The sequence below is a fragment of the Coregonus clupeaformis genome, chromosome 13 (genome assembly GCF_020615455.1).
Source record: "Coregonus clupeaformis isolate EN_2021a chromosome 13, ASM2061545v1, whole genome shotgun sequence".
NCBI lineage: Eukaryota > Metazoa > Chordata > Actinopteri > Salmoniformes > Salmonidae > Coregonus > Coregonus clupeaformis.
This window is the reverse complement of record NC_059204.1, coordinates 11,018,570-11,042,935: the sequence shown is the minus strand read 5'-3', so window position 1 is coordinate 11,042,935 and position 24,366 is coordinate 11,018,570. Positions and strand designations below refer to the sequence as shown.

At 44.5% G+C, this 24,366-nt stretch overlaps 1 protein-coding gene across 3 annotated transcripts in view; it reads left to right on the top strand.

The window, feature by feature from the left end:
* The first annotated feature begins 1,419 nt into the window (after positions 1 to 1,419).
* LOC121579147 (sarcoplasmic/endoplasmic reticulum calcium ATPase 1-like) overlaps positions 1,420 to 24,366 on the top strand; it is a 70,977-nt gene continuing 48,030 nt past the window's right edge. For 2 of the 3 annotated variants that reach the window (XM_041893473.2, XM_041893474.2), the window contains exons 1-3: positions 1,420 to 1,883; positions 20,975 to 20,992; positions 24,203 to 24,285. In XM_041893473.2, the coding sequence (XP_041749407.1) occupies positions 1,766 to 1,883; positions 20,975 to 20,992; positions 24,203 to 24,285 (219 nt within the window). In that variant the 5' untranslated portion in view covers positions 1,420 to 1,765. The remainder of the gene's footprint in view (positions 1,884 to 20,974; positions 20,993 to 24,202; positions 24,286 to 24,366) is intronic. The other variant, XM_041893472.2, reaches the window with a different exon arrangement.

Below are 24,366 nucleotides of genomic sequence, written 5' to 3'. Positions count from 1 at the left end.
AGTTTCACCACAGTTGTGAGTGGTATAATTCAGGCAGGGCTGGCTCCAGGCAAAAGTGACGTAAGCAGTCGCTTAGGGCCCCCCAATGTATATCATTTCTGGGGGGGATTCAGTCGGGATCTCAACTTACTATTGAGAGTAAGAATGGTAGAATACACCACAAGCAATTTTGCAATTTGGTTGTGCATCATTCAGTCACTGAAAGTCACCCAATTAGCCATGTCAGCTAACAGTAATCATGGCTGAATACCGACCGGGCACGCAGGGCACGTGCTCAGGGCCCTGGCCTCAAGGGGGGCCCCCATTGATTTTGTTAGTCATTCTAACTCAGATATCGTATGAACATGGGATAAGTCATGGCAAAAATGGATAGAATTGCAGGAAAATAGCTGTAAAACTGCAAATTTCTTCTCTCTGCACCAAGGCAAAATTAGTAGAATTGCATGAAATTTGTTATAAATTTGCTACATTTTCTCTCCGCCCAATGGCAAAATTTGTAGAAATATTGCTTAGGGACTCCAAAAGGCTATAGCCGGCCCTGGATTCAAGGATGACTCAGGTGCACGCCTTTCAAGGACAGTAACTCACTTACCTAACTAGCTCACAGTGTGAAGTGAAGTGCTGTGTAGGAGTTGCGTGGGGGCATTAGATTAGTCAACATTTGATTACACTCAATTGGCAAACTATTTCCAGAGATGTAGACTACCGCTATTCCGATAAGTACAAAATCAAGAAAATCTCATTTTCTGCAAGTTTGTTTAGGAGTCTTTTAAAGAAGCTGTCCAGTGTTTCCAGAAATATGATATATAATGAATTACAATATGAGTTAAATAGTTTTCCTTCCAAAAAAATTGTAATTAAGTATGTTTCAAAACAGCTTTTCTGTGTTTGAATGGTGTGGGCATATCACAACAACAGAATGGTCTGGGCATATACTGGTCAATAAAAATATGAATAACAAGTAAACAGCTGATTGGCCAGCTCAACCAATGAGACATCTCAACCAAAAACATGACGTCATCCTCTATGAGGAAATAGCAAGCAAGTTTGAGGTTGTTTTTTTTTAAGTGTTATTTTTTCCTCCAATTTATACTTTGGCCACAAATACAAGTATAGGATGAGTCAACAACATTTTTGGGGTATGAGTTAACAGATGATGAGCTTTTAAAAGTGAGATTTTCTCTGTGCACAAGATGATGTGCCAATGGGGAAGAGATCCATAACCCCAAGCATGAACTGATGACATATGAAACATCTGTAACTTGAGAATTACATAGTATTACCTCCTGTGACTTTTCATGTGAGGTGCATAAGAACTATAGGCCTAAACCGAGAAGACACGGGCGTCCGTATTTGGTTTACCAAAAGGATGGGAGTTGAGCAGAGCGTTCCACTCAGGTAATGACAACCAATAGGAACGCAAGGGAGTGCTCGAACACGCTCACTCACGAGACAGGCGATCCCTTCCCAAGTACCAACGTAGAACACCTTCTGATTTTGATGAAGTGCTGACTGCAATATTATCTATTGGGCAATAGAAGCGTCGTGAAACGGAATACGGCGGTACAGCTCAAATCGTCGGCTCGCAGAAGAGGAGGCAGGTGACCGTCTACGCAGGCAGATCCACCTCCGCTTGGCAGTTCGAACGCAAGGCACGTCGGTGGAAAACAACTGTTTATTAGTCCTTTATTGTCGTAATAGATGTTACATATTTAACTACATGACTTTTAATTTAATTGTTTAGTTAGTCAGTTCTCCCTCCGAGATGGATAGCGCGCACACTAAATCCGCATCTGAAGTTTTAGAGAACTTCAGTGTGAACGAAAACACTGGACTCACACTTGAACAAGTGAAATCGAATTTTGAAAAATATGGACCGAACGGTGAGTAACATCGTTGCTGATGTTCTATTTTTACTGTTATTCAGTTTACCTGGTTGAGTGTTAAATGCAATTTTACCACGGTCACGGATATCATTGAGCAGTTTAGGGAAATTGGTTAAATTATTTCCCGCGCCTTATTGAAAAACACGAATATCTGTCGCGTACAGCCTGCAAATGTTCCTTCCATCCTACATCTTTCGACTGATCTTATGCTTGACGCTACTGACCGTTGTTTTGAAGTAATTTCTCACACTTCACCGAGCTACATTGAGTTTCTCGCTTTAAACAAAGTTGTGTGTACGTGGGGAAACGACGCACTGAACCCGAACGCTCCTCATCATGGATAACTATTAAAACCTTAAACCTGATTAATAACAGAATATGCTATTATTGTAACACCTGTATTGAGGCTGGACGTCTATCACATCGGTTTTTTGCAATGCATTTATGCAGTTGTTTTGGGGGGTAGAATAGCCTTATGGCAAGTTCATCAACGACAATATGAATTAAGAATAACTATTGCATAGTGCAATACTGTAACAATTTTAATTTGGGGCTATAGTCAACACTTGGAATAGCGTTACACATTATGGTACCTTCTAGCCCTTAATCATGACTCTGTTCCATTACATTACACATAATAGTAATTGGACTAAGGCATCTTCTGTATGGGGTATTTGTTCGATGCTCGGTCTGAACATTAGCATGTATTGCTTGCAATACGGTTTTGGAAGCATAAGGACCTTATCTTTCATATCAGCGATAAATAATTATCAAAAAAAATAAATGTTAAAGTGATACACACCATTTGTACAGGATCAGGGTCCCACATTGCCATGTTCCCATCTTATAGCGTTTATCTACGGAAGAGAGACAGAAGACAGTGGACTACCTGTGCTAATTAGCTATCGGTGTGTAAACGAAAGATGGACGCCACAAACGTGTTGTCACTGAAAAATACTGTCGGCTGCAACTGTGTTAAAACCGTGTACAGCAAGTGTGTATTTTGCATTTTTTAAATTATTTTCATGTGATATTAAAGTACAGGGATTTATGTGTCTAGAACCGTACCGCATTTGAGAATCGATTCACATTTAGATGGAGTATTTGGCTGTTTTGGCTTCCAGAGCCAATTCGCCCATTAAATAGAACATGTACGGTCCTTGGACTAAGGAGTAACGTTAAGCTTGAGCTAATTGGGGAACAACTATTCCACCTTTCATTAAAGATAAATAAATAACCTATTATTACATGTCATTCCTGCTATAGACAGTCTACCATTCATGGCATCTGTTAAACGTGTGAACGGATATTTCGCCAGAGGCAGTCATGCCGTTGATAAGGAGAAAGTGTTTCTATGGGATATTGTCTAAGATGCACAACTGATAGAGATCACTTGATTGACCCGTTTCCATTTCAACCTCATTAGAGTTGGATTACGCATTGTTAATACTCTAGGTTTGAAGTTACACGCTCATGCCGTGGTAGGCTACTGTATCAAGTGGAAGAGACTGGCATTTAGTGATAATTCTGTATTCCACTATGGCACCACCATTTAATTCTGTATTCCACTATGGCACCACCATTCATTCTGTATTCCACTATGGCACCACCATTCATTCTGTATTCCACTATGGCACCACCATTCATTCTGTATTCCACTATGGCACCACCATTCATTCTGTATTCCACTATGGCACCACCATTCATTCTGTATTCCACTATGGCACCACCATTCATTCTGTATTCCACTATGGCACCACCATTCATTCTGTATTCCACTATGGCACCACCATTCATTCTGTATTCCACTATGGCACCACCATTCATTCTTTATTCCACTATGGCACCACCATTCATTCTGTATTCCACTATGGCACCACCATTCATTCTGTATTCCACTATGGCACCACCATTCATTCTTTATTCCACTATGGCACCACCATTCATTCTGTATTCCACTATGGCACCACCATTCATTCTGTATTCCACTATGGCACCACCATTCATTCTGTATTCCACTATGGCACCACCATTCATTCTGTATTCCACTATGGCACCACCATTCATTCTGTATTCCACTATGGCACCACCATTCATTCTGTATTCCACTATGGCACCACCATTCATTCTGTATTCCACTATGGCACCACCATTCATTCTGTATTCCACTATGGCACCACCATTCATTCTGTATTCCACTATGGCACCACCATTCATTCTGTATTCCACTATGGCACCACCATTCATTCTTTATTCCACTTTGGCACCACCATTCATTCTGTATTCCACTATGGCACGCCCATTCGAGGAACAGAGGGGGCCAAGGCAACATGCTTAACACAGCACACCCACATATTTGGTCTTGGACGTAGTTCCATAATGAAAACATTCATGAGGAAACTCTCTTATTCTACTTCTGGGAGAAAGCGGAACAACAGTGCGGAACAACAGTGCTGACTTGTGTGAAATCTGCACCAAACAAACATCCAGGACCATCCCTCAATGTGCACAAGGGGTTTTTATAGGCTACAACCTGTTGATTCTGCAGTATAATGGTCAACGTCTTTTCTACCGTGGGTTTATTGGATCAAAGCCTTCCGGTAAAGCCTTCATCTCAGATGTAGATATATACTCTGACAGTCCCCTTTAGCTTAGTTGGTAGAGCATGGCGCTTGCAACGCCGGGGTTGTGGGTTCGTTTCCCACGGGGGGCCAGTATGAAAATGTATGCACTCACTAACTGTAAGTCGCTCTGGATAAGAGCGTCTGCTAAATGACTAAAATGTAAATGTAGATGTGGTGCTGTTTAATTGATGTTTTTTTTAACTTGGCACCTTTACAATGGTCCTGAGTCTATGGCCTGTCATTCTTTTGCATGGTGGCTGGTGCCGTTTAGCCATAGAGGAGAGCCACTGCGCTGTATCATTAGAGAGAACCAGCAGCCCTTTGTTGCACAGAGCAAGACCTACCCAGAGATCTGTGTGTGGCTGTGATGACTTCATGGAAGAAGAAAAAAGAAACGTCTTACAGATAGCGTCTCTTTCGTTGCTAGCTGTGAACTGACTTCCTGTGTGTGTGTGTGCAGATATATTTGCTTAAGGGAATAGCTGTGTCTGTGTGTGTGTGTGTGTGTGTGTGTGTGTGTGTGTGGCACATTAAACGGCTCATTCCCTCCGCTGACAAACCCACCACAGCCTGCCTTTGTAGTCGACAGCAACGACTCACGGTACTCGGATTACCAAATTGATTACAACGACTCACGACTATGAGTTTTGTCATTGTTGCAGGGAGGGCGCCACTGTTCAAAGTATGTGTGGGCGAAATGCTTTTCTCTTACAAACCCTCCATGATTACGCCTCGCTCTCTGATACTGAGGTGGGTTGTTTCATAGGGAGAATACAGGAGCTGTGCTGTAGTCTTATTATTATTATTATTACACCTATAGACAACATGACCACAAACAAACATGTCCTGTAATCTAACCTCTTACTGGTATAGGTTATTGCTATATGGTAGTTACCTTGGGGCTTCCTCGTAAGGGCATAGGCCTAATTATCAAAGAGAATATGTTCTCAGTCAGCTTAAATAAAATCAAATCAAATGTTATTTGTCACATACACGTGTTTAGCAGATGTTGTAGCGGGTGTAGCGAAATGCTTGTGCTTCTAGCTCCGACAGTGCAGTAATATCTAACAATTTCACAACATATACCCAGTTACACACACACAACTAGTAAGGAATGGAATTTAAGAAAATATACATACAGTGAGGGAAAAAAGTATTTGATCCCCTGCTGATTTTGTACGTTTTCCCACTGACAAAGAAATGATCAGTCTATAATTTTAATTATAGGTTTATTTGAACAGTGAGAGACAGAATAACAACAAAAAAATCCAGAAAAACGCATGTCAAAAAGGTTATAAATTGATTTGCATTTTAATGAGGGAAATAAGTATTTGACCCCCTCTCAATCAGAAAGATTTCTGGCTCCCAGGTGTCTTTTATACAGGTAACGAGCTGAGATTAGGAGCACACTCTTAAAGGGAGTGCTCCTAATCTCAGTTTGTTACCTGTATAAAAGACACCTGTCCACAGAAGCAATCAATCAGATTCCAAACTCTCCACCATGGCCAAGACCAAAGAGCTCTCCAAGGATGTCAGGGACAAGATTGTAGACCTACACAAGGCTGGAATGGGCTACAAGACCATCGCCAAGCAGCTTGTTGAGAAGGTGACAACAGTTGGTGCGATTATTCGCAAATGGAAGAAACACAAAAGAACTGTCAATCTCCCTCGGCCTGGGGCTCCATGCAAGATCTCACCTCGTGGAGTTGCAATGATCATGAGAACGGTGAGGATTCAGCCCAGAACTACACGGGAGGATCTTGTCAATGATCTCAAGGCAGTTGGGACCATAGTCACCAAGAAAACAATTGGTAACACACTACGCCATGAAGGACCTGCATCACCCGCAAGAAAAAGCTAAAGAAAGCACATATACAGGCGCGTCTGAAGTTTGCCAATGAACATCTGAATGATTCAGAGGAGAACTGGGGGAAAGTGTTGTGGTCAGATAAGACCAAAATCGAGCTCTTTGGCATCAACTCAACTCGCCGTGTTTGGAGGAGGAGGAATGCTGCCTATGACCCCAAGAACACCATCCCCACCGTCAAACATGGAGGTGGAAACATTATGCTTTGGGGGTGTTTTTCTGCTAAGGGGGCAGGACAACTTCACCGCATCAAAGGGACGATGGATGGGGCCATGTACCGTCAAATCTTGGGTGAGAACCTCCTTCCCTCAGCCAGGGCATTGAAAATGGGTCGTGGATGGGTATTCCAGCATGACAATGACCCAAAACACACAGCCAAGACAACAAAGGAGTGGCTCAAGAAAAAGCACATTAAGGTCCTGGAGTGGCCTAGCCAGTCTCCAGAACTTAATCCCATAGAAAATCTGTGGAGGGAGCTGAAGGTTCGAGTTGCCAAACGTCAGCCTCGAAACCTTAATGACTTGGAGAAGATCTGCAAAGAGGAGTGGGACAAAATCCCTCCTGAGATGTGTGCAAACCTGGTGGCCAACTACAAGAAACGTCTGACCTCTGATTGCCAACAAGGGTTTTGCCACCAAGTACTAAGTCATGTTTTGCAGAGGGGTCAAATACTTATTTCCCTCATTAAAATGCAAATCAATTTATAAAAAATTTTACATGCGTTTTTCTGGATTTTTTTGTTGTTATTCTGTCTCTGACTGTTCAAATATCCTACCATTAAAATTATAGACTGATCATGTCTTTGTCAGTGGGCAAACTTACAAAATCAGCAGGGGATCAAATACTTTTTTCCCTCACTGTATATGGACAAGCAATGACATATACTAAGATACAGTAGAATATTATAGAATAGAGTGCAGTATATACATATGAGATGAGTAGTGCAAGATATGTAAACATTATTAAAGTGACTAGTGTTCTATTTCTTAAAGTGGCCAGTTGATTACCTGGTAAAATAAGAGCAAATAAATAATCAGCTGCGCATGAGGGCATATTTCTGAATATTTATAATAATGTATTTAGTGGTAACTAAAAAAAAAAAGGTTATGAACTAGGGAAGCCCCCTCTTGTTCCTTCAAGCGATCTGCTCGGCTGTAGGAGGTACTAGCCAGTTTCTTAGACACAGATATACAGTGGCTGACTAAATACTTTTTTCCCCCACTGTAACATTCCGACGTCAGTACAGGACACCCTGGAACCCTCCTGGATGGAGTGTTCATTAGGCACCAAATGGAAACTAAAATGGACTCTCTGGACTTATACCATAAGAAATGCTCTTTTATTTTATTTTATTGGAAAACATTTTTCTACGGTATTCCCAGATGATCACGACCATGGGCAATGGAGGGGAGACCCCCTTTTTTTTTTTTTTAGATGATGCATTGTCACCGTTGGTACTGTCAGAGGTGGGTTGTGCCTTGTGGTTACTGTTATCCTAGCATAGCACACATACTTAATTAGGATTGTCTCACACCTAGTCAAACCTGTGGTATCATTATGGAAGCCAAATCCCCTTTTTTTATTCTGAAACTGATAGGGGGAAAAAAAACATTTGTTTTATGGCGTCCTGTTCTGAGGTCAGACAACAGAAAAGTTTTAACCCTCGTTTGGTGGGTTGATGACATTAATATGGTCAAAAACGTTGGTTGTCAGTTAATGAGTTGGTTTTAATTGTTACAAACGGTGACACAGAGTATTTCAGTTATTTTCTTCATGTTAAGAGGACTTGAACCTTCTGTCCACACAGACCATTGGGACTCGCTCTTAGTGTCCTCGCTACTTCAGGTCACACTCCCCCCTTGAGCACACGCACACACACACACACGCACACACACACACACACAAACACACACACACACACACAGATACATTCCCTTTCTGGGAATATGGACTGTGTGTGTCATTCACAAGAATATTTACTCGCCGTGTTTGGAGGAGGAGGAATGCTGCCTATGACCCCAAGAACACCATCCCCACCGTCAAACATGGAGGTGGAAACATTATGCTTTGGGGCTGTTTTTCTGCTAAGGGGACAGGACAACTTCACCGCATCAAAGGGACGATGGACGGGGCCATGTACCGTCAAATCTTGGGTGAGAACCTCCTTCCCTCAGCCAGGGCATTGAAAATGGGTCGTGGATGGCTATTCCAGCATGACAATGACCCAAAACACACGGCCAAGGCAACAAAGGAGTGGCTCAAGAAGAAGCACATTAAGGTCCTGGAGTGGCCTAGCCAGTCTCCAGACCTTAATCCCATAGAAAATCTGTGGAGGGAGCTGAAGGTTCGAGTTGCCAAACGTCAGCCTCGAAACCTTAATGACTTGGAGAAGATCTGCAAAGAGGAGTGGGACAAAATCCCTCCTGAGATGTGTGCAAACCTGGTGGCCAACTACAAGAAACGTCTGACCTCTGTGATGGCCAACAAGGGTTTTTTAAGTCATGTTTTGCAGAGGGGTCAAATACTTATTTCCCTCATTAAAATGCAAATCAATTTATAACATTTTTGACATGTGTTTTTCTGGATTTTTTTGTTGTTATTCTGTCTCTCACTGTTCAAATAAACCTACCATTAAAATTATAGACTGATCATTTCTTTGTCAGTGGGCAAACGTGCAAAATCAGCAGGGGATCAAATAATTTTTTCCCTCACTGTATACACCAGTTCTGAAAGGCCCCAGAGTCTGCAACACCACTAAGCAAGGGGCACCAACAAGCAAGCGGCACCATGAAGACCAAGGAGCTCTCCAAACAGGTCAGGGACAAAGTTGTGGAGAAGTACAGGTCAGGGTTGGTTGGTTGGTTATAAAAAAATCTCTGAAACTTTGAACATCCCACGGAGCACCATTTTTAAATCCATTATTAAAAACCACAACAAACCTGCCAAGAGAGGGCCGCCCACCAAAACTCACGGACCAGGCAAGGAGGGTATTAATCAGAGAGGCAACAAAGAGACCAAAGATAACCCTGAAGGAGCTGCAAAAATTTTTTTGCGTTTTTGTCTGGCGCAAACCCAACACCTCTCATCCCCCCGAGAACACCATCCCCACAATGAAGCATGGTGGTGGCAGCATCATGCTGTGGGGATGTTTTTCATCAGCAGGGACTGGGAAACTGGTCAGAATTGAAGGATTGATGGATGGCGCTAAATACAGTGAAATTCTTGAGGGAAACCAGTTTCGGTCTTCCAGAAATTTGAGACTGGGACGGCGGTTCACCTTCCAGCAGGACAATGACCCTAAGCATACTGCTAAAGCAACACTTGAGTGGTTTAAGGGGAAACATTTAAATATATTGGAATGGCCTAGTCAAAGCCCAGACCTCAATCCAATTGAGAATCTGTGGTATGACATAAAGATTGCTGTACACCAGCGGAACCCATCCAACTTGAAGGAGCTGGAGCAGTTTTGCCTTGAAGAATGGGCAAAAATCTCAGTGGCTAGATATGCCAAGCTCATAGAGACATACCCCAAGAGACTTGCAGCTGTAATTGCTGCAAAAGGTGGCTCTACAAAGTATTGACTTTGGGGGGGTGAATAGTTATGCATGCTCAAGTTTTCTGTTCTTCTGTCTTATTTCTCATTAAATGTCTTTTTAATATAGGGCTGAATTTATTTATTTATTTATTTATTTGTAAAATACCAGGAAAATATTCAACCCTGACACAGACCCTAACCCCACCCTGTGTAGAACACACCCTGGTGCACCAGAGAAAATACACTACATTCATCACCAATGTCTTCCTGTCAATTGGAAATGTTTTATCTACTTCCTTTTTGGGAAAGGAGCACAACTCTTCAGCTTGGTAATGTTTCTAACTCTGACTTCCACTATATTATGTGTATTGTGAGAGTTACGCGTTGTCTTACTATTTCCTGTCAAATACTACACTGAACAACATTTTTAACGCAACATGTAAAGTGTTGGTCCCATGTTTCATGAGCTGAAAATAAAAGATCCCAGAAATTTTCCGTACTCACATAAAGCTTATTTCTCTCAGATTTGGTGCACAAATTTGTGTACATCCCTGTTTAGTGAGCATTTCTCATTTTCTAAGATAATCCATCCACTTGACAGGTGTGGCATATCAAGAAGCTGATTTAAACAGCATGATCATTACACAGGTGCACCTTGTGCTGGGGACAATAAAAGGCCACTCTAAAATGTGCAGTTTTGTCACACAACACAATGCCACAGATGGCTCATGTTTTGAGGGAGCGTGCAATTGGCACACTGACTGCAGGAATGTCCACCAGAGCTGTTGCCAGTGAATTTAATGTTAATTTCTCTACTATAAGTCGCCTCCAACATAGTTTTTAGAGAATTTGGCAGTACGTCCAACCGGCCTCAACACCGCAGACCACGTGTAACCACGCCAGCGCAGGATCTCAACATCCAGCTTCTTCACCTGCGGGATCGTCTGAGACCAGCCACCCGGACAGCTGATGAAACTGTGGGTTTGCACAACTGAAGAAGTTCTGCACAAATTGTCAGAAACAGTCTCAGGGAAGCTCATCTGCGTGCTCGTCATCCTCAACAGGGTCTTGACCTGACTGCAGTTTGCCGTCGTAACCGACTTCAGTGGGCAAATGCTCACCTATGGCCACTGGCACACTGGAGAAGTGTGCTCTTCATGTATGAATCCCGGTTTCAACTGTACCGGGCAGATGGGCAGACCGCGTGTATGGCGTCGTGTGGGGGTGAGTGGTTTGCTGATGTCAACATTGTGAACAGAGTGCCCCATGGTGGCGGTGGGGTTATGTTATGGGCAGGCATAGGCTACGGACAACGAACACAATTACATTTTATCGACAGCAATTTTAATGCACAGAGATACCGTGACAAGATCCTGAGGCCCATTGTCGTGCCATTCATCCGCCACCATCACCTCATGTTTCAGCATGATAATGCACGGCCCTATGTCTCAAAGATCTGTACACAATTCCCGGAAGCTGAAAATGTCCCAGTTCTTCCATGGCTTGCATACTCACCAGACATGTCACCCATTGAGCGTGTTTGGGATGCTCTGGATTGACGTGTATGACAGCATATTCCAGTTCCCGCCCAATATCCAGCAACTTCGCACAGCTATTGAAGAGGAGTGGGACAACATTCTTCAGGCCACAATCAACAGCCTGATCAACTCTATGCGAAGGAGAGGTGTCACACTGCTTGAGGCAAATGGTCGCACCAGATACTGACTGGTTTTCTGATCCATGCCCCTACCTTTTTTTAAAGATATCTGTGACCGACATATGCATATCTGTATTCCCAGTCATGTGAAATCCATAGATGAGGGCCAGTGTACTTTCATCCTCTCCAACTGTCTTCTGTCTTCATATCACTGTTTACTTGTTTCATTTCATCGCAGCCAGCATTGCAACTGCAACAGCAAATTAAAATTAAATTATTCCTTCCAGTTCCCTGCAAAAAGTATTCAGACCCCTTGGATTTCTAAACATTTTTTGTTAAAAAGTGGGATTAAAAATTGATTTAATTGTTCAACAAAAATTACAATATTCACAAAATACTCTAATGTCAAAGTAGAAGAGAAAATATATTTTTTAAGATAAATAAATACAAAAATGTAAATTGGCGTAGCAGTGCGGTCGTGTTCTCTTGTGTGTCTATGTAAATAGCCTGTTTTTTAAATTTAATTTTAATTTTACGTATATATTTCCCTATCACACTTTTCATCCTTCTACTAAATATACTTTCCTGCAACCCGCCTGACTCAATGTGGAACGGATTATATTATTTACTCACCTTTATCTAGAATCTCCGGTTGAAACTAGCCAGCCAGCTAACTAGCTACTTGCTATTAGCCACTGTTAGCGGTTTTCACCCAGAACATCGGATTTTCTGCCGGAATAACTGAATCACTGGACCTTAACAATGGATCTAGCTAGCCGCAACCGAATGGATGTTGCTGTAGGCTAATCACCACTGCCCCCGAAGCACCAGTGAGCCTTGAGCTAGCCTCGAGCAGGCCCATATCCCGGCTATCTACCTCTCTGTCTACCGGACGGGAGTAACCAGCTAACTAGTTACTTGCTATTAGCCACCGTTAGCGTTTTTTCACCATTGTCCGTGGCCTGCACTACCTACCAGCCAGCTCTAGCCTGGACTATTATCGGCCAGTCTGCACTGTCTGCACAGTGCGTTATCGACCCAGAACCTATCGGATTTTCTGCCGGAATCACTGGACCTTTAACACTGGATAATCGCAACTAGCTAGCTGCAACCAAATTAACGTTGTTGTTGGCTAATCAGCCTTGAGCTAGCCTTGAGTCAAGCACATCTCCTGGCTATCTACCTCTCTGTCAACCGGACAGGACCTCCTAGAGTCGACACAGAGCCCTTCCGATCCATCACGACTGGTCTGCCGACGTAATCGTCTGTGGTTTCAACAGGCTTCCCGTTGCGACGACCACGAAGATCCACCTGCTAGCCCCGGCCCGCTAGCACACGCAAACAACAACCGTGCTTCCTGCTCGCTGTGCTGTAGCACCAATTCGAACTGCTCTCGGATTCACGTATTGCTGTTCACTGGACCTTATGATTACTCAGCTGCACAGCTGATGCCTGCTGGACTGTTCCTTTACACGGTACCCTGTCCTGTTTATTCTGTTTAGCCTCAGCCCAAACTTTATCGCCATTACCAGTTGTTGTCTTAGCTCTCTCTAATAACAGCTGTGATTGCTTTATGCCTCTCTCCCATGTCAATATACCTTGCCAAGTCCCTCTCAAACTGCCTCAAATAGTTCCTTTGTTCCACCCCCCATACACGCTGAGACCGGCTCAATCGGTGCCTCCAGTGATACTATCTCTTTCATTGTTACCCAACGCTTAGGTTTACCTCCACTGTACTCATATCCTTCCATATCCTTGTCTGTACATAATGCCCTGAATCTTTTCTACAACGCCCGGAAATCTGCCCCCTTTATTCTCTGTACCCAACGCACTAGAAGACCAGTTCTTAAAGCCTTTAGCCGTATCCTTATTCTAGTCCTCCTCTGTTCCTCTGGTGATGTAGAGGCTAACCCAGGCCCTGCAGCCCCCAGTATCACTCCTACTCCCCAGGAGCTATCATTTGTTGACTTCTGTAACCGTAAAAGCCTTGGTTTTCTGCACGTTAACATCAGAAGCCTCCTTCCTAAGTTTGAGTTATTCACTGCGTTAGCACACTCCGCCAACCCTGATGTTCTAGCAGTGTCTGAATCGTGGCTTAGGAAGGCCATAAAAAATTCTGAAAATGTCCATCCCCAACTACAACATTTTCCGTCTAGATAGAACTGCCAAAGGGGGTGGAGTTGCAATCTACTATAGAGATAGAGCAGTCTCTATGGGGGTGCCACAGGGTTCAATTCTTGGGCCGACTCTTTTCTCCGTGTATATCAATGATGTCGCTCTTGCTGCTGGTGACTCTCAGATCCACCTCTACGCAGACGACACCATTTTGTATACATCTGGCCCTTCATTGGACACTGTGTTAACAAACCTCCAAACGAGCTTCAATGCCATACAACAATCCTTCAGTAGCCTCCAACTGCTCTTAAACACTAGTAAAACTAAATGCATGCTCTTCAATCGAACGCTGCTGGCACCCGCCCACCCGACTAGAATCACTACTCTCGACGTGTCTGACCTAGAGTATGTTGACAACTACAAATACCTAGGTGTCTGGTTAGACCGTAAACTCTCCTTCCAGACTCACATTAAGCATCTCCAATCCAAAGTTAAATCTAGAATCGGCTTCCTATTTCGCAACAAAGCCTCCTTCACTCATGCTGCCAAACATGCCCTCGTAAAACTGACTATCCTACCGATCCTTGACTTCGGCGATGTCATTTACAAAATAGCCTCCAACACTCTACTCAGCAAATTGGATGTAGTCTATCACAGTGCCATCCGTTTTGTCACCAAAGCCCCATATACTATCCACCATTGTGACCTGTACGCTCTTGTTGGCTGGTCCTCACTACATATTCGTCGCCAAACCCACTGGCTCCAGGCCATCTATAAATCACTGCTAGGCAAATCCCCGCCTTATCTTAGCTCATTGGTCACCATAGCAACACCCACCCGTAGTATGCGCTCCAGCAGGTATATCACACTGGTCATCCCCAAAGCCAACACCTCCTTTGGCCGCCATTCCTTCCAGTTCTCTGCTGCCAATGACTGGAACGAATTGCAAAAATCTCTGAAGCTGGAGACTCTTATCGCCCTCACTAACTTTAAGCATCAGTTGTCAGAGCACCTTACCGATCACTGCACCTGTACACAGCCCATCTGAAATTAGCCCACCCAACTACCTCATCCCCATATTGTTATTTATTTTGCTAATTTGCACCCCAGTATCTCTATTTGCACATCATCTCTTGCACATCTATCGTTCCAGTTTTAATTGTAATTATTTTGTACTATGACCTATTTATTGCCTTACCTCCATAACTTACTACATTCGCACACCCTGTATATATATTTTCTGTTGTATTTTTGACTTTATGTTTTGTTTTACCCCATATGTAACTCTGTGTTGTTGTTTTTATCGCACTGCTTTGCTTTATCTTGGCCAGGTCGCAGTTGTAAATGAGAACTTGTTCTCAACTGGCTTACCTGGTTAAATAAAGGTGAAATAAAAATAAAATATGAAATATGGTATACCGCCCAGCCCTAGATGAGCCCCACATGCCTGAAGCACTGATGCTTTGTGTTTTGATGGTTCTTAATTTGTTCGGCAGATGTGGGTGGGTATCACTGAAGATGCTATTATATTAGTAGAGAAATACATCTCCATCTTCTAGAGTTTGACAACCCAAACTTGTCAACATCCAAAATGGCCACTTCTCATGCCAAGTGTAGTAGTGAGTAGTGCGAGCCACAGTTGGACCAGGGATATGTGGGCTCTCCCAGTCCCTCTCCACAGGTTAAAGCCACAGTTGGACCAGGGATATGTGGGCTCTCCCAGTATACTCTCCACAACTCTAGTAACGTTACATCGCTCCAGGCCATGGGCGACCTCTCTGCCAAACCCTCTGCTCTGCCTATATCTCTCTCTCTCACTCACACACACAGAGAGAGAGACCCCAAAAGAGAGAGGGAGAGAGAGACCCCGAGAGAGAGAGAGAGACCCCGAGAGAGAGAGAGAGAGACCCCGAGAGAGAGAGAGAGACCCCGAAAGAGAGAGAGAGACCCCGAAAGAGACAGAGAGACGGACCCACCGAGAGAGAGAGAGACGGACGCACAGAGAGAGAGAGACGGACGCACAGAGAGAGAGAGAGACGGACCCAAAGAAAGAGAGAGAGAGAGACGGACCCAAAGAGAGAGAGAGAGAGACGGACCCAAAGAAAGAGAGAGAGAGAGACGGACCCAAAGAGAGAGAGAGAGAGACGGACCCAAAGAGAGAGAGAGAGAGACGGACCCAAAGAGAGAGAGAGAGAGAGACGGACCCAAAGAGAGAGAGAGAGAGACGGACCCAAAGAGAGAGGGAGAGAGACGGACCCAAAGAGAGAGAGAGAGAGACGGACCCAAAGAGAGAGAGAGAGACGGACCCACAGAGAGGGAGATGGACGGACGGAGAGAGGGAGACTGACAGACAGATATTGACTGACAGACAGACAGACCGACCGAGACCCAGACCCAGACAGACAGACCGACCGACCGACCGAGACAGACCGACCGACCGTGACCGAGACAGACCAACCGACCCAGACCGAGACAGACAGACCGAGACAGACCAACCGACCCAGACCGAGACAGACCAACCGAACCAGACCGAGACAGACCGACAGACAGACCGAGACAGACCGACCGACCCAGACCGTGACAGACAGACCGAGACAGACAGACCGACCCAGACCGAGACAGACAGACAGACAGACCGAGACAGACACAAATACCCTTAAACACTTCCAGTCACACTCTAGCCTCTCCTCGGAAGGAAGGTGCACCCTCCATTTATATTAATATTTAATGAGTGACATCCACTGAGTAGACACACCATCATATGCTGAGAGAGCTCTCTAAGGCCTTTTGCCACAGCTACTGACTGGCTGCTATTTATTTTTACTAACGCTGGCTATTTTCCTGAACGCAACAGTAGACCAACGCAGCGCTACGAGCCGACCGACGGCATCTCCTGGCCACCTGCTTATTATCCCACTATAAAGGCCAGGACCAGGTCCCTCTGTTTTAGAGATGAGCTTTAACTATTTAGTCCATGGGGTTAGTATGCTGTGCTTGCTGTTAGAGATGCCCAGAGAGCCAGTGCGCATCCCAAATGGCTTCCCTATTTAGTGCACTACTTTTGATCTATTCCATAAATGGTGCTCTGGTCAAAAGTAGTGCACTATATAGGGAATAGGGTGCGTTTGTAGTGTAGGGATCTATCAAGGTCCTATATGCGTTGCATAACAGTTATTCTGTGTTCTTTTCAACAGGTGTTTTGGCGAGTTTATCCAATGAAACACTGTTTTCCAGTAGTGTCCACAAGCTAAGTAGCCATGGCAACTGTTTTGAAAACTTTCACATATTTACAGTTGAGACTGACAGGGCCTTGATAATCTAGCCCTATTGCTGTGCTTTCCATATTATTATCATGTGTAGTTTATTAGTCTGCCTAATGATTAGAGCTGTGAGGTTTTTAAAGGAGACATTTTAAGAAGTGTGTGTGTGTGTGTGTGTGGTAGGAAACTGTAGTGAAAGCTACTGACTCAGCAGATCCCGTGTCCTAGTGATGATGGATATTACGTTTCCTGCTGCTTCTCCTGGCTGTCTGTTACTGTCCGTCAGACCTGGGTTTAAATACTATTTGAAGTCTTTCAAATACTTTAAGCATTTGCAGGGTTTGCACTTTTGCAACTATTCCATTTGTTCCATTGTGCCAGCCCAGCTAAAGTATTTGAAATGATTTCAAATACTACTTAAACCCAGGTTTGCTGGCCATGGACTTGGACATGGAACACCTCTGTTCTGTTGTTGGCTACTGTAACCAGGAAGCGGTTCCCCTCTGGTTGGACTGCTAGTGTATAAACAGGCTGGCTTTTGTTTTCATTGTCTCGCAGCCAGAGGGAGGGAGGGAGGGAGGGAGAGAGAGGGACAGAGCATGATTGGTTTGTTGGTGGTACAGAAAGAGACAGCAAGAGAGAAACTGAGAGCCAGGGAGAGAGAGAGAGAAATAATAAAGAGGCGTGGTGAAGTCCGTTTTTTTGGAATAGGCTGGGCTGAGGCTGACAACCCAGATGACTATAGTGAGGAGGGAATCCTTGGCAGAGATAGGGCTGGGGAACCCCATTCAACCCCTCCAGCCCTCTCTCCCTCCCTCGCTCCCTCTTTCCCTCCCTCGCTCCCTCTTTCCCTCCCTCGCTCCCTCTCTCCCTCCCTCGCTCCCTTCCAGCAAGCAAGACCCTTCTTTGTGTGTCTTCCCAGCACAGACCAGCAGAACTAGGAGCTGCAGCCAAGCCTGTCTGCCATAAAAAACATTAGATAAGTGGGGAGGCACTCTAATAGGGAAAAGGGCTTATGTCAGACTGGCAGAGCAGGGAAAACAGAGGGACACTTTAGGGCTGATGGCAGAGCAGGGAAAACAGAGGGACACTTTAGGGCTGATGGCAGAGCAGGGAAAACAGAGGGACACTTTAGGGCTGATGGCAGAGCAGGGAAAACAGAGGGACACTTTAGGGCTGATGGCAGAGCAGGGAAAACAGAGGGACACTTTAGGGCTGATGGCAGAGCAGGGAAAACAGAGGGACACTTTAGGGCTGATGGCAGAGCAGGGAAAACAGAGGGACACTTACCTCTAGTTCTCATAGACATTATATAGTACACACAGAGGTTCTCCAAAAGGGTTTCCTATGTTCAGCTCAGAGCTCCTACAGGACCCAGAGTCTCTATATGCATGGAGCTGAAATACTTTAAATACCTTCTCATTTACAATGAGTCATCGTTGCTATACAGATTACTGCGAGTGAGGATGAGGCAAGAATGATGATGATGATGAAAAGATGAACTACAGATGAGATGATTAGTGAAGGACTAAGAAGAAATCCAAGGCTGTAGGACTGTGACTGAAATGCATTAAGGACTAAGAAGAAATCCAAGGCTGTAGGACTGTGACTGAAGCATTAACTAGTTGATATTTACAGGGCAGTTTTATCTCCCTGCTTTATTTTGCCCGCTCCGATGACCTGATCAGTGGAAACAGACCGAAGACTGTTCTTCAAAGCACAATAACCCCTCTTTGTACTGCTACAAGTCATTACATTATTCAGGTACTGGACCGACCCAGTCAATAAAAAGCAATTTCATAAAGGTATATTTTAACCTGAAAGACTTGTCTTTTTTCTTTTTATACTGGTTAATCAGAAAGTTGGAAGAATTCAAAAGCTCCTGATTTAACTCTGGTGTAATTCCAGTGGTCCTGAAATTAAATTACTTTTCTTTCCGTGGTGTGTGTGTGTGTGTGTGTGTGTGTGTGTGTGTGTGTGTGTGTGTGTGTGTGTGTGTGTGTGTGTGTGTGTGTGTGTGTGTCTTGCTTGGGTATGTTTTTGGAAGGGCTCTCCTCTCCTCTCCTCTCCGTCCTGGCTCCTCTATTTTCCATCCCTCTGAGTGGGGTGACGTTTGATGGCCATGTAAAAACCTCCAATGCTAGTTGTACTGTAGTCAAGTCAAAATACGGTTTCAAAACATTTCCATCATGCTTTTAGACTGGCAGGATTTCCATTATTGCTTTAGAGTAAGACTGGAAATTGTAGCTATTGAGAGGTTTCCGTGTTATCAAAAATGAATATGGAGTTTTTCCCTCACATGATCTCCGTAGGGTTAGACAGACCAGTCTTACAGGAGATCCTAGCTTGACGGGAGTGTTTTGCTATGTTCAGCACTTGATAATCTACAATTTAGCAGACGCTTTTATCCAAAGTGACTTAGTCGTGCGTTCATACATTTTACATACGGTTGGTCCTAAGAATCGAACCCACTATCTTGGCGTTGCAAGCGCCATGCTCTACCAACTGAGCTACAGAGGACATCACATGACCTGAGCTGTGAGTTAGTGTTATGCTGACTACAGTATTGATGGACGCATGGTGCTGTAAAGAGGTTGCTCATCACTGTGGTGGGCGTTGTACTATAGCCATAGCTGTGTTCTGTTGCCTGTCCCTCACTCCTCTTCACCCCGCCTCCCACACGCCTCCCACACGCCTCCCACACGCCTCCCCCCTCCCACACGCCTCCCCCCTCCCACACGCCTCCCCCCTCCCACACGCCTCCCCCCTCCCACACGCCTCCCCCCTCCCACACGCCTCCCACACACCCCCTCCCACACGCCTCCCCTCCCACACGCCTCCCACACACCCCCTCCCACCGCCTCCCACACACCCCCTCCCACACGCCTCCCACACACCTCCTCCCCCACACACCTCCTCCCACACGCCTCCCCCCACACGCCTCCCCCTCCCACACGCCTCCCACACGCCTCACCCCTCCCACACGCCTCACCCTCCCACACGCCTCCCCCTCCCACACGCCTCCCCCTCCTCCCACACGCCTCACCCCTCCCACACGCCTCACCCCTCCCACACGCCTCCTCCCCCTCCCCCACACGCCTCACCCCTCCCACACGCCTCACCCCTCCCACACGCCTCCCCCCTCCCACACGAATCTGATAATGCGAGAGCTGAAGAATAACAACATTGTTTTAAATCATCAGAGTTGTGACAACAGACAGTAATCCTCTACCATGAGAATCCTTCCTTTATTTCATATGTAATCATACATTTAAACTCAACTGCTCCAGGATTAAGTGGAATTGTTTACACATGTCAAAAGCATCTCAAAGCCTGTTCTAAATGAATCTGTTAATGATAAACATGTCTTTGTTTGTGATGTTCCCCCTCCCTCCTCTCTCCTCCCTCTCTCTCTGTTCTCTCTCTCTCTCTGTTCCCTCTCTCTCTCTCTCTCGCTGTTCCCTCTCTCTCTCTCTCGCTGTTCCCTCTCTCTCTTGCTCTCTCTGTTCCCGCTCTCTCCCTCTGTTCTCTCTCTGTCTCCCTCTCTCTCTCCTCCCTCTCTCTCTGTTCTCTCTCTCTCTGTTCCCTCTCTCTCTCTCTCGCTGTTCCCTCTCTCTCTTGCTCTCTCTGTTCCTGCTCTCTCCCTCTGTTCTCTCTCTCGCTCTCTTCTCTCTCTCTCTCTCTCTCTGTTCTCTCTCTCGCTCTCTCTGTTACCTCTCTCGTTCCCTCTGTTCTCTCTCTCTCTCTGTTCCCTCTCTCTCGCTCGCTCTCTGTTCCCTCTCTCGCTCTCTCTGTTCCCGCTCTCTGTTCCCGCGCTCTCGCTCTCTGTTCCCGCTCTCGCTCTCTGTTCCCGCTCTCTGTTCCCACTCTCTGTTCCCGCTCTCTCTGTTCCCTCTCTCTCTCTGTTCCCTTGCTCTCTCTTTCTCTGTTCCTTCTCGCTCTCTCTCTCTCCATCTTCTCTCTCCTTCCTTCATCGATCTCCCCCTTCCATTCCTCCACGGATGGCGTGATGGTGATGTGACACTGACAGAGCTTCCAGCTGAAGAAGGTAATATTGATCTTTCCAGTGTGATTCTGGTGCCTCCTCTTTTACAAGCTGATGATTAGCCCTTTTAGCCTAGGATCATCTGTACGAGAGAGCGAGAGAGAGTGTTAGGGTTAATCCTCAGAGTACACACTGACTTGTAGCACAACCCATATAGATACACGGACACTGTCAACAGAAAAGGGATTCATGACCGGCAGAACTGAAGTATAGACCTGTAGAAGTTCCATATCATCAAAGGATGGGTAGTTGTGTTTATTGTGGTTCAGATTGGCATGATGTACTTTATCAGGCCTTGACTAAGAGTCTATAGGTACAGTATGTGTGACAAAGATGATGTGTAGCCGGACAGCCATATGACTGACTATATATACAGTGCCTTTAGAAAGTATTCACACGCCTTGACTTTTTCCACATTTTGTTGTGTTACAGTCTGAATTTTAAATGTATTACAATTAGATTTGTGTCACTGGCCTACACACAATACCCCATAATGTCAAAGTGGAATAATGTTTATTTTTTTATTTTATTTATTTTTTACAAATGAATGAAATGTCTTGAGTCAGTAAGTATTCAACTCCTTTGATATGGCAAGCCTAAATAACATCAGGAGTAAACATTTGCTTAACAAGTCACATAAGTTGCATGTTTTAACATTATTTTTTTTATGACTATCTCATCTCGGTACCCCACACATTCAATGATCTGTAAGGTTACCCAGTCGAGCAGTGAATTTCAAACACAGATTCAACCACAACGACCAGGGAGGTTTTACATTGCCTCCCAAAGAAGGGCGCACCTATTGGTAGATGGTAAAAATAAATAAAAAATCAGACATTAAATATCTGTTTGAGCATGGTGAAGTCATTAATTACTCTTTGGATGGTGTATCAATACACCCAGTCACTACAAAGATACAGGCGTCCTTCCTAACTCAGTTACCGGAAAGGAAGGAAACCGCTCAGGGATTTCACCATGAGGCCAATGATGACTTTAAAACGGTTACAGAGTTGAATGGCTGTGATAGGAGAAAACTGAGGATGGATCAACAACATTGACGTTCCTCCACAATACTAACCTAAATGACAAAGTGAAAAGAAGGAAGCCTGTACAGAATAAAAATATTCCAAAACATGCATCCTGTTTGCAACAAGGCACTAAAGTAATACTGCAAAAAAGGTGGCTAAGCAGTTCACTTTTTGTCCTGGTACAAAGTGTTGTGTTTGGGGAAAATCCAATACAACACATCACTGAGCACCACTCTTCATATTTTTAAGCATGGTGGTGGCTGCATCATGTTATGGGTATGGATGTCATCGGCAAGGACTAGGGAGTTTTTTTAGGATAGAAAGAAACAGAATAGAGCTAAGCACAGTCATAATCCTAGAGGAAAACATTGTTCAGTTTGCTATCCAACAGACACTGAGAGACGAATTCACCTAAAACACAAGGCCAAATTATACACTGGAGTTGCTTACCAAGACTACATTGTATGTTCCTGAGTGGCCTAGTTTTTACTTAAATCTTCTTGAAAATCTATGGCAAGACTTAAAAATGGCTGTCTAGCAATGATCAACAACCAACTTGACACAGCTTGAAGAATAATCAAATAAAAGATACTGTACAACCCTTTGCCTTAATTACAGCTTTGCACACTCTTGGCATTCTCTCAACCAGCTTCCTGTGGTAGTCAACTGGAATGCATTTCAATTAACAGGTGTGCCTTGTTAAAAGTTAATTTGTGGAATTATTATTTCCTTCTTCATGCGTTTGAGCCTATCAGTTGTGTTGTGACCAGGTAGGGGGGTATACAGAAGATAGCCCTATTTGATAAAAGACCAAGACCATATTATGGCAAGAACAGCTCAAATAAGCAAAGAGAAACGACAGTCTGTAATTACTTTAAGACATGAAGGTTAGTCAATACGGAACATTTCAAGAACTTTGAAAGTTTCTTCAAGTGCAGTCGCAAAAACCATCAAGCGCTATGATGAAACTGGCTCTCATGAGGACCGCCACAGCAAAGGAAGACCCAGAGTTACCTCTGCTGCAGAGGATAAGTTCATTAGAGTTACCAGCCTCAGAAATTGCAGCCCAAAGAAATGCTTCAGAGTTCAAGTAACAGACACATCTCAACATCACCTTTTCAGAGGGGACTGTGTGAATCAGGCCTTCATGGTCAAATTGCTGCAAAGAAACCACTACTAAAGGACACCAATAAGAAGAATAGACTTGCTTGGGCCAAGAAACACGAGCAATGGACATTAGACCGGTGGAAATTCGTCCTTTGGTCTGGAGTCCAAGTTGGAGATTTTTGGTTCCAACCGCCGTGTCTTTGTGAGATGCAGTGTGGGTGAACGGATGATCTCCGCATGCGTAGTTCCCACCGTAAAGCATGGAGGAGCAGGTGGTATGGTGTGGGGGTGCTTTGCTGGTGACACTGTCTGTGATTTATTTTGGAATTCAAGGCACACTTAACCAGCATGGCTACCACAGCATTCTGCAGCGATACGCCATCGCATCTGGTTGGGTTTAGTGGGACTATCATTTGATTTCAACAGGACAATGACCCAACACACCTCCAGGCTGTGTAAGGGCTATTTTACCAAGAAGGAGAGTGATGGAGTGCTGCCTCAGATGACCTGGCCTCCACAATCCCCTGACCTCAACCCAATTGAGATGGTTTGGGATGAGTTGGACCGCAGAGTGAAGGAAAAGCAGCCAAGTGCTCAGCATATGTGGGAACTCCTTCAAGACAGTTGGAAAAGCATTCCAGGTGAAGCTGGTTTAGAGAATGCCAAGAGTGTGCAAAGCTGTCGTCAAGGCAAAGGGTGGCTATTTGAAGAATCTCAAATATTAAATATATTTTTTGGGTTACTACATGATTCTATTATTTCATAGTTGTGATGTCTTCACTATTATTCTACAATGTAGAAAATAGTAAAAATAAAGAAAAACCCTTGAATGAGTAGGTGTGTCCAAACTTTTGACTGGTACTGTATGTAAATTAGATATTTATGCATTTCATTTTCAATAAATGTGCCAACATTTCTAAAAACATGTTTTCACTTTGTCATTATGGGGTATTGTGTGTAGGTGGGTAAGGGGGAAAAAACAGAAATGTAATCCATTTTATATTCAGGCTGTAACAAAATGTGGAAGAAATCAAGGGGTATGAAGTCTTTCTGAAGGCACTGTATGTGTGTATTCTAGGCAAGTCCCTATGGGAGCTGGTGGCGGAGCAGTTTGAAGACCTCCTGGTCAGGATCCTGTTGCTAGCTGCCTGCGTCTCCTTTGTAAGTAACCACTGTACCCAATATCCTGCTGCTCATCACAATCTCCCTGTTAACCTCCCTCCACTCATTCAGAGTCCTATG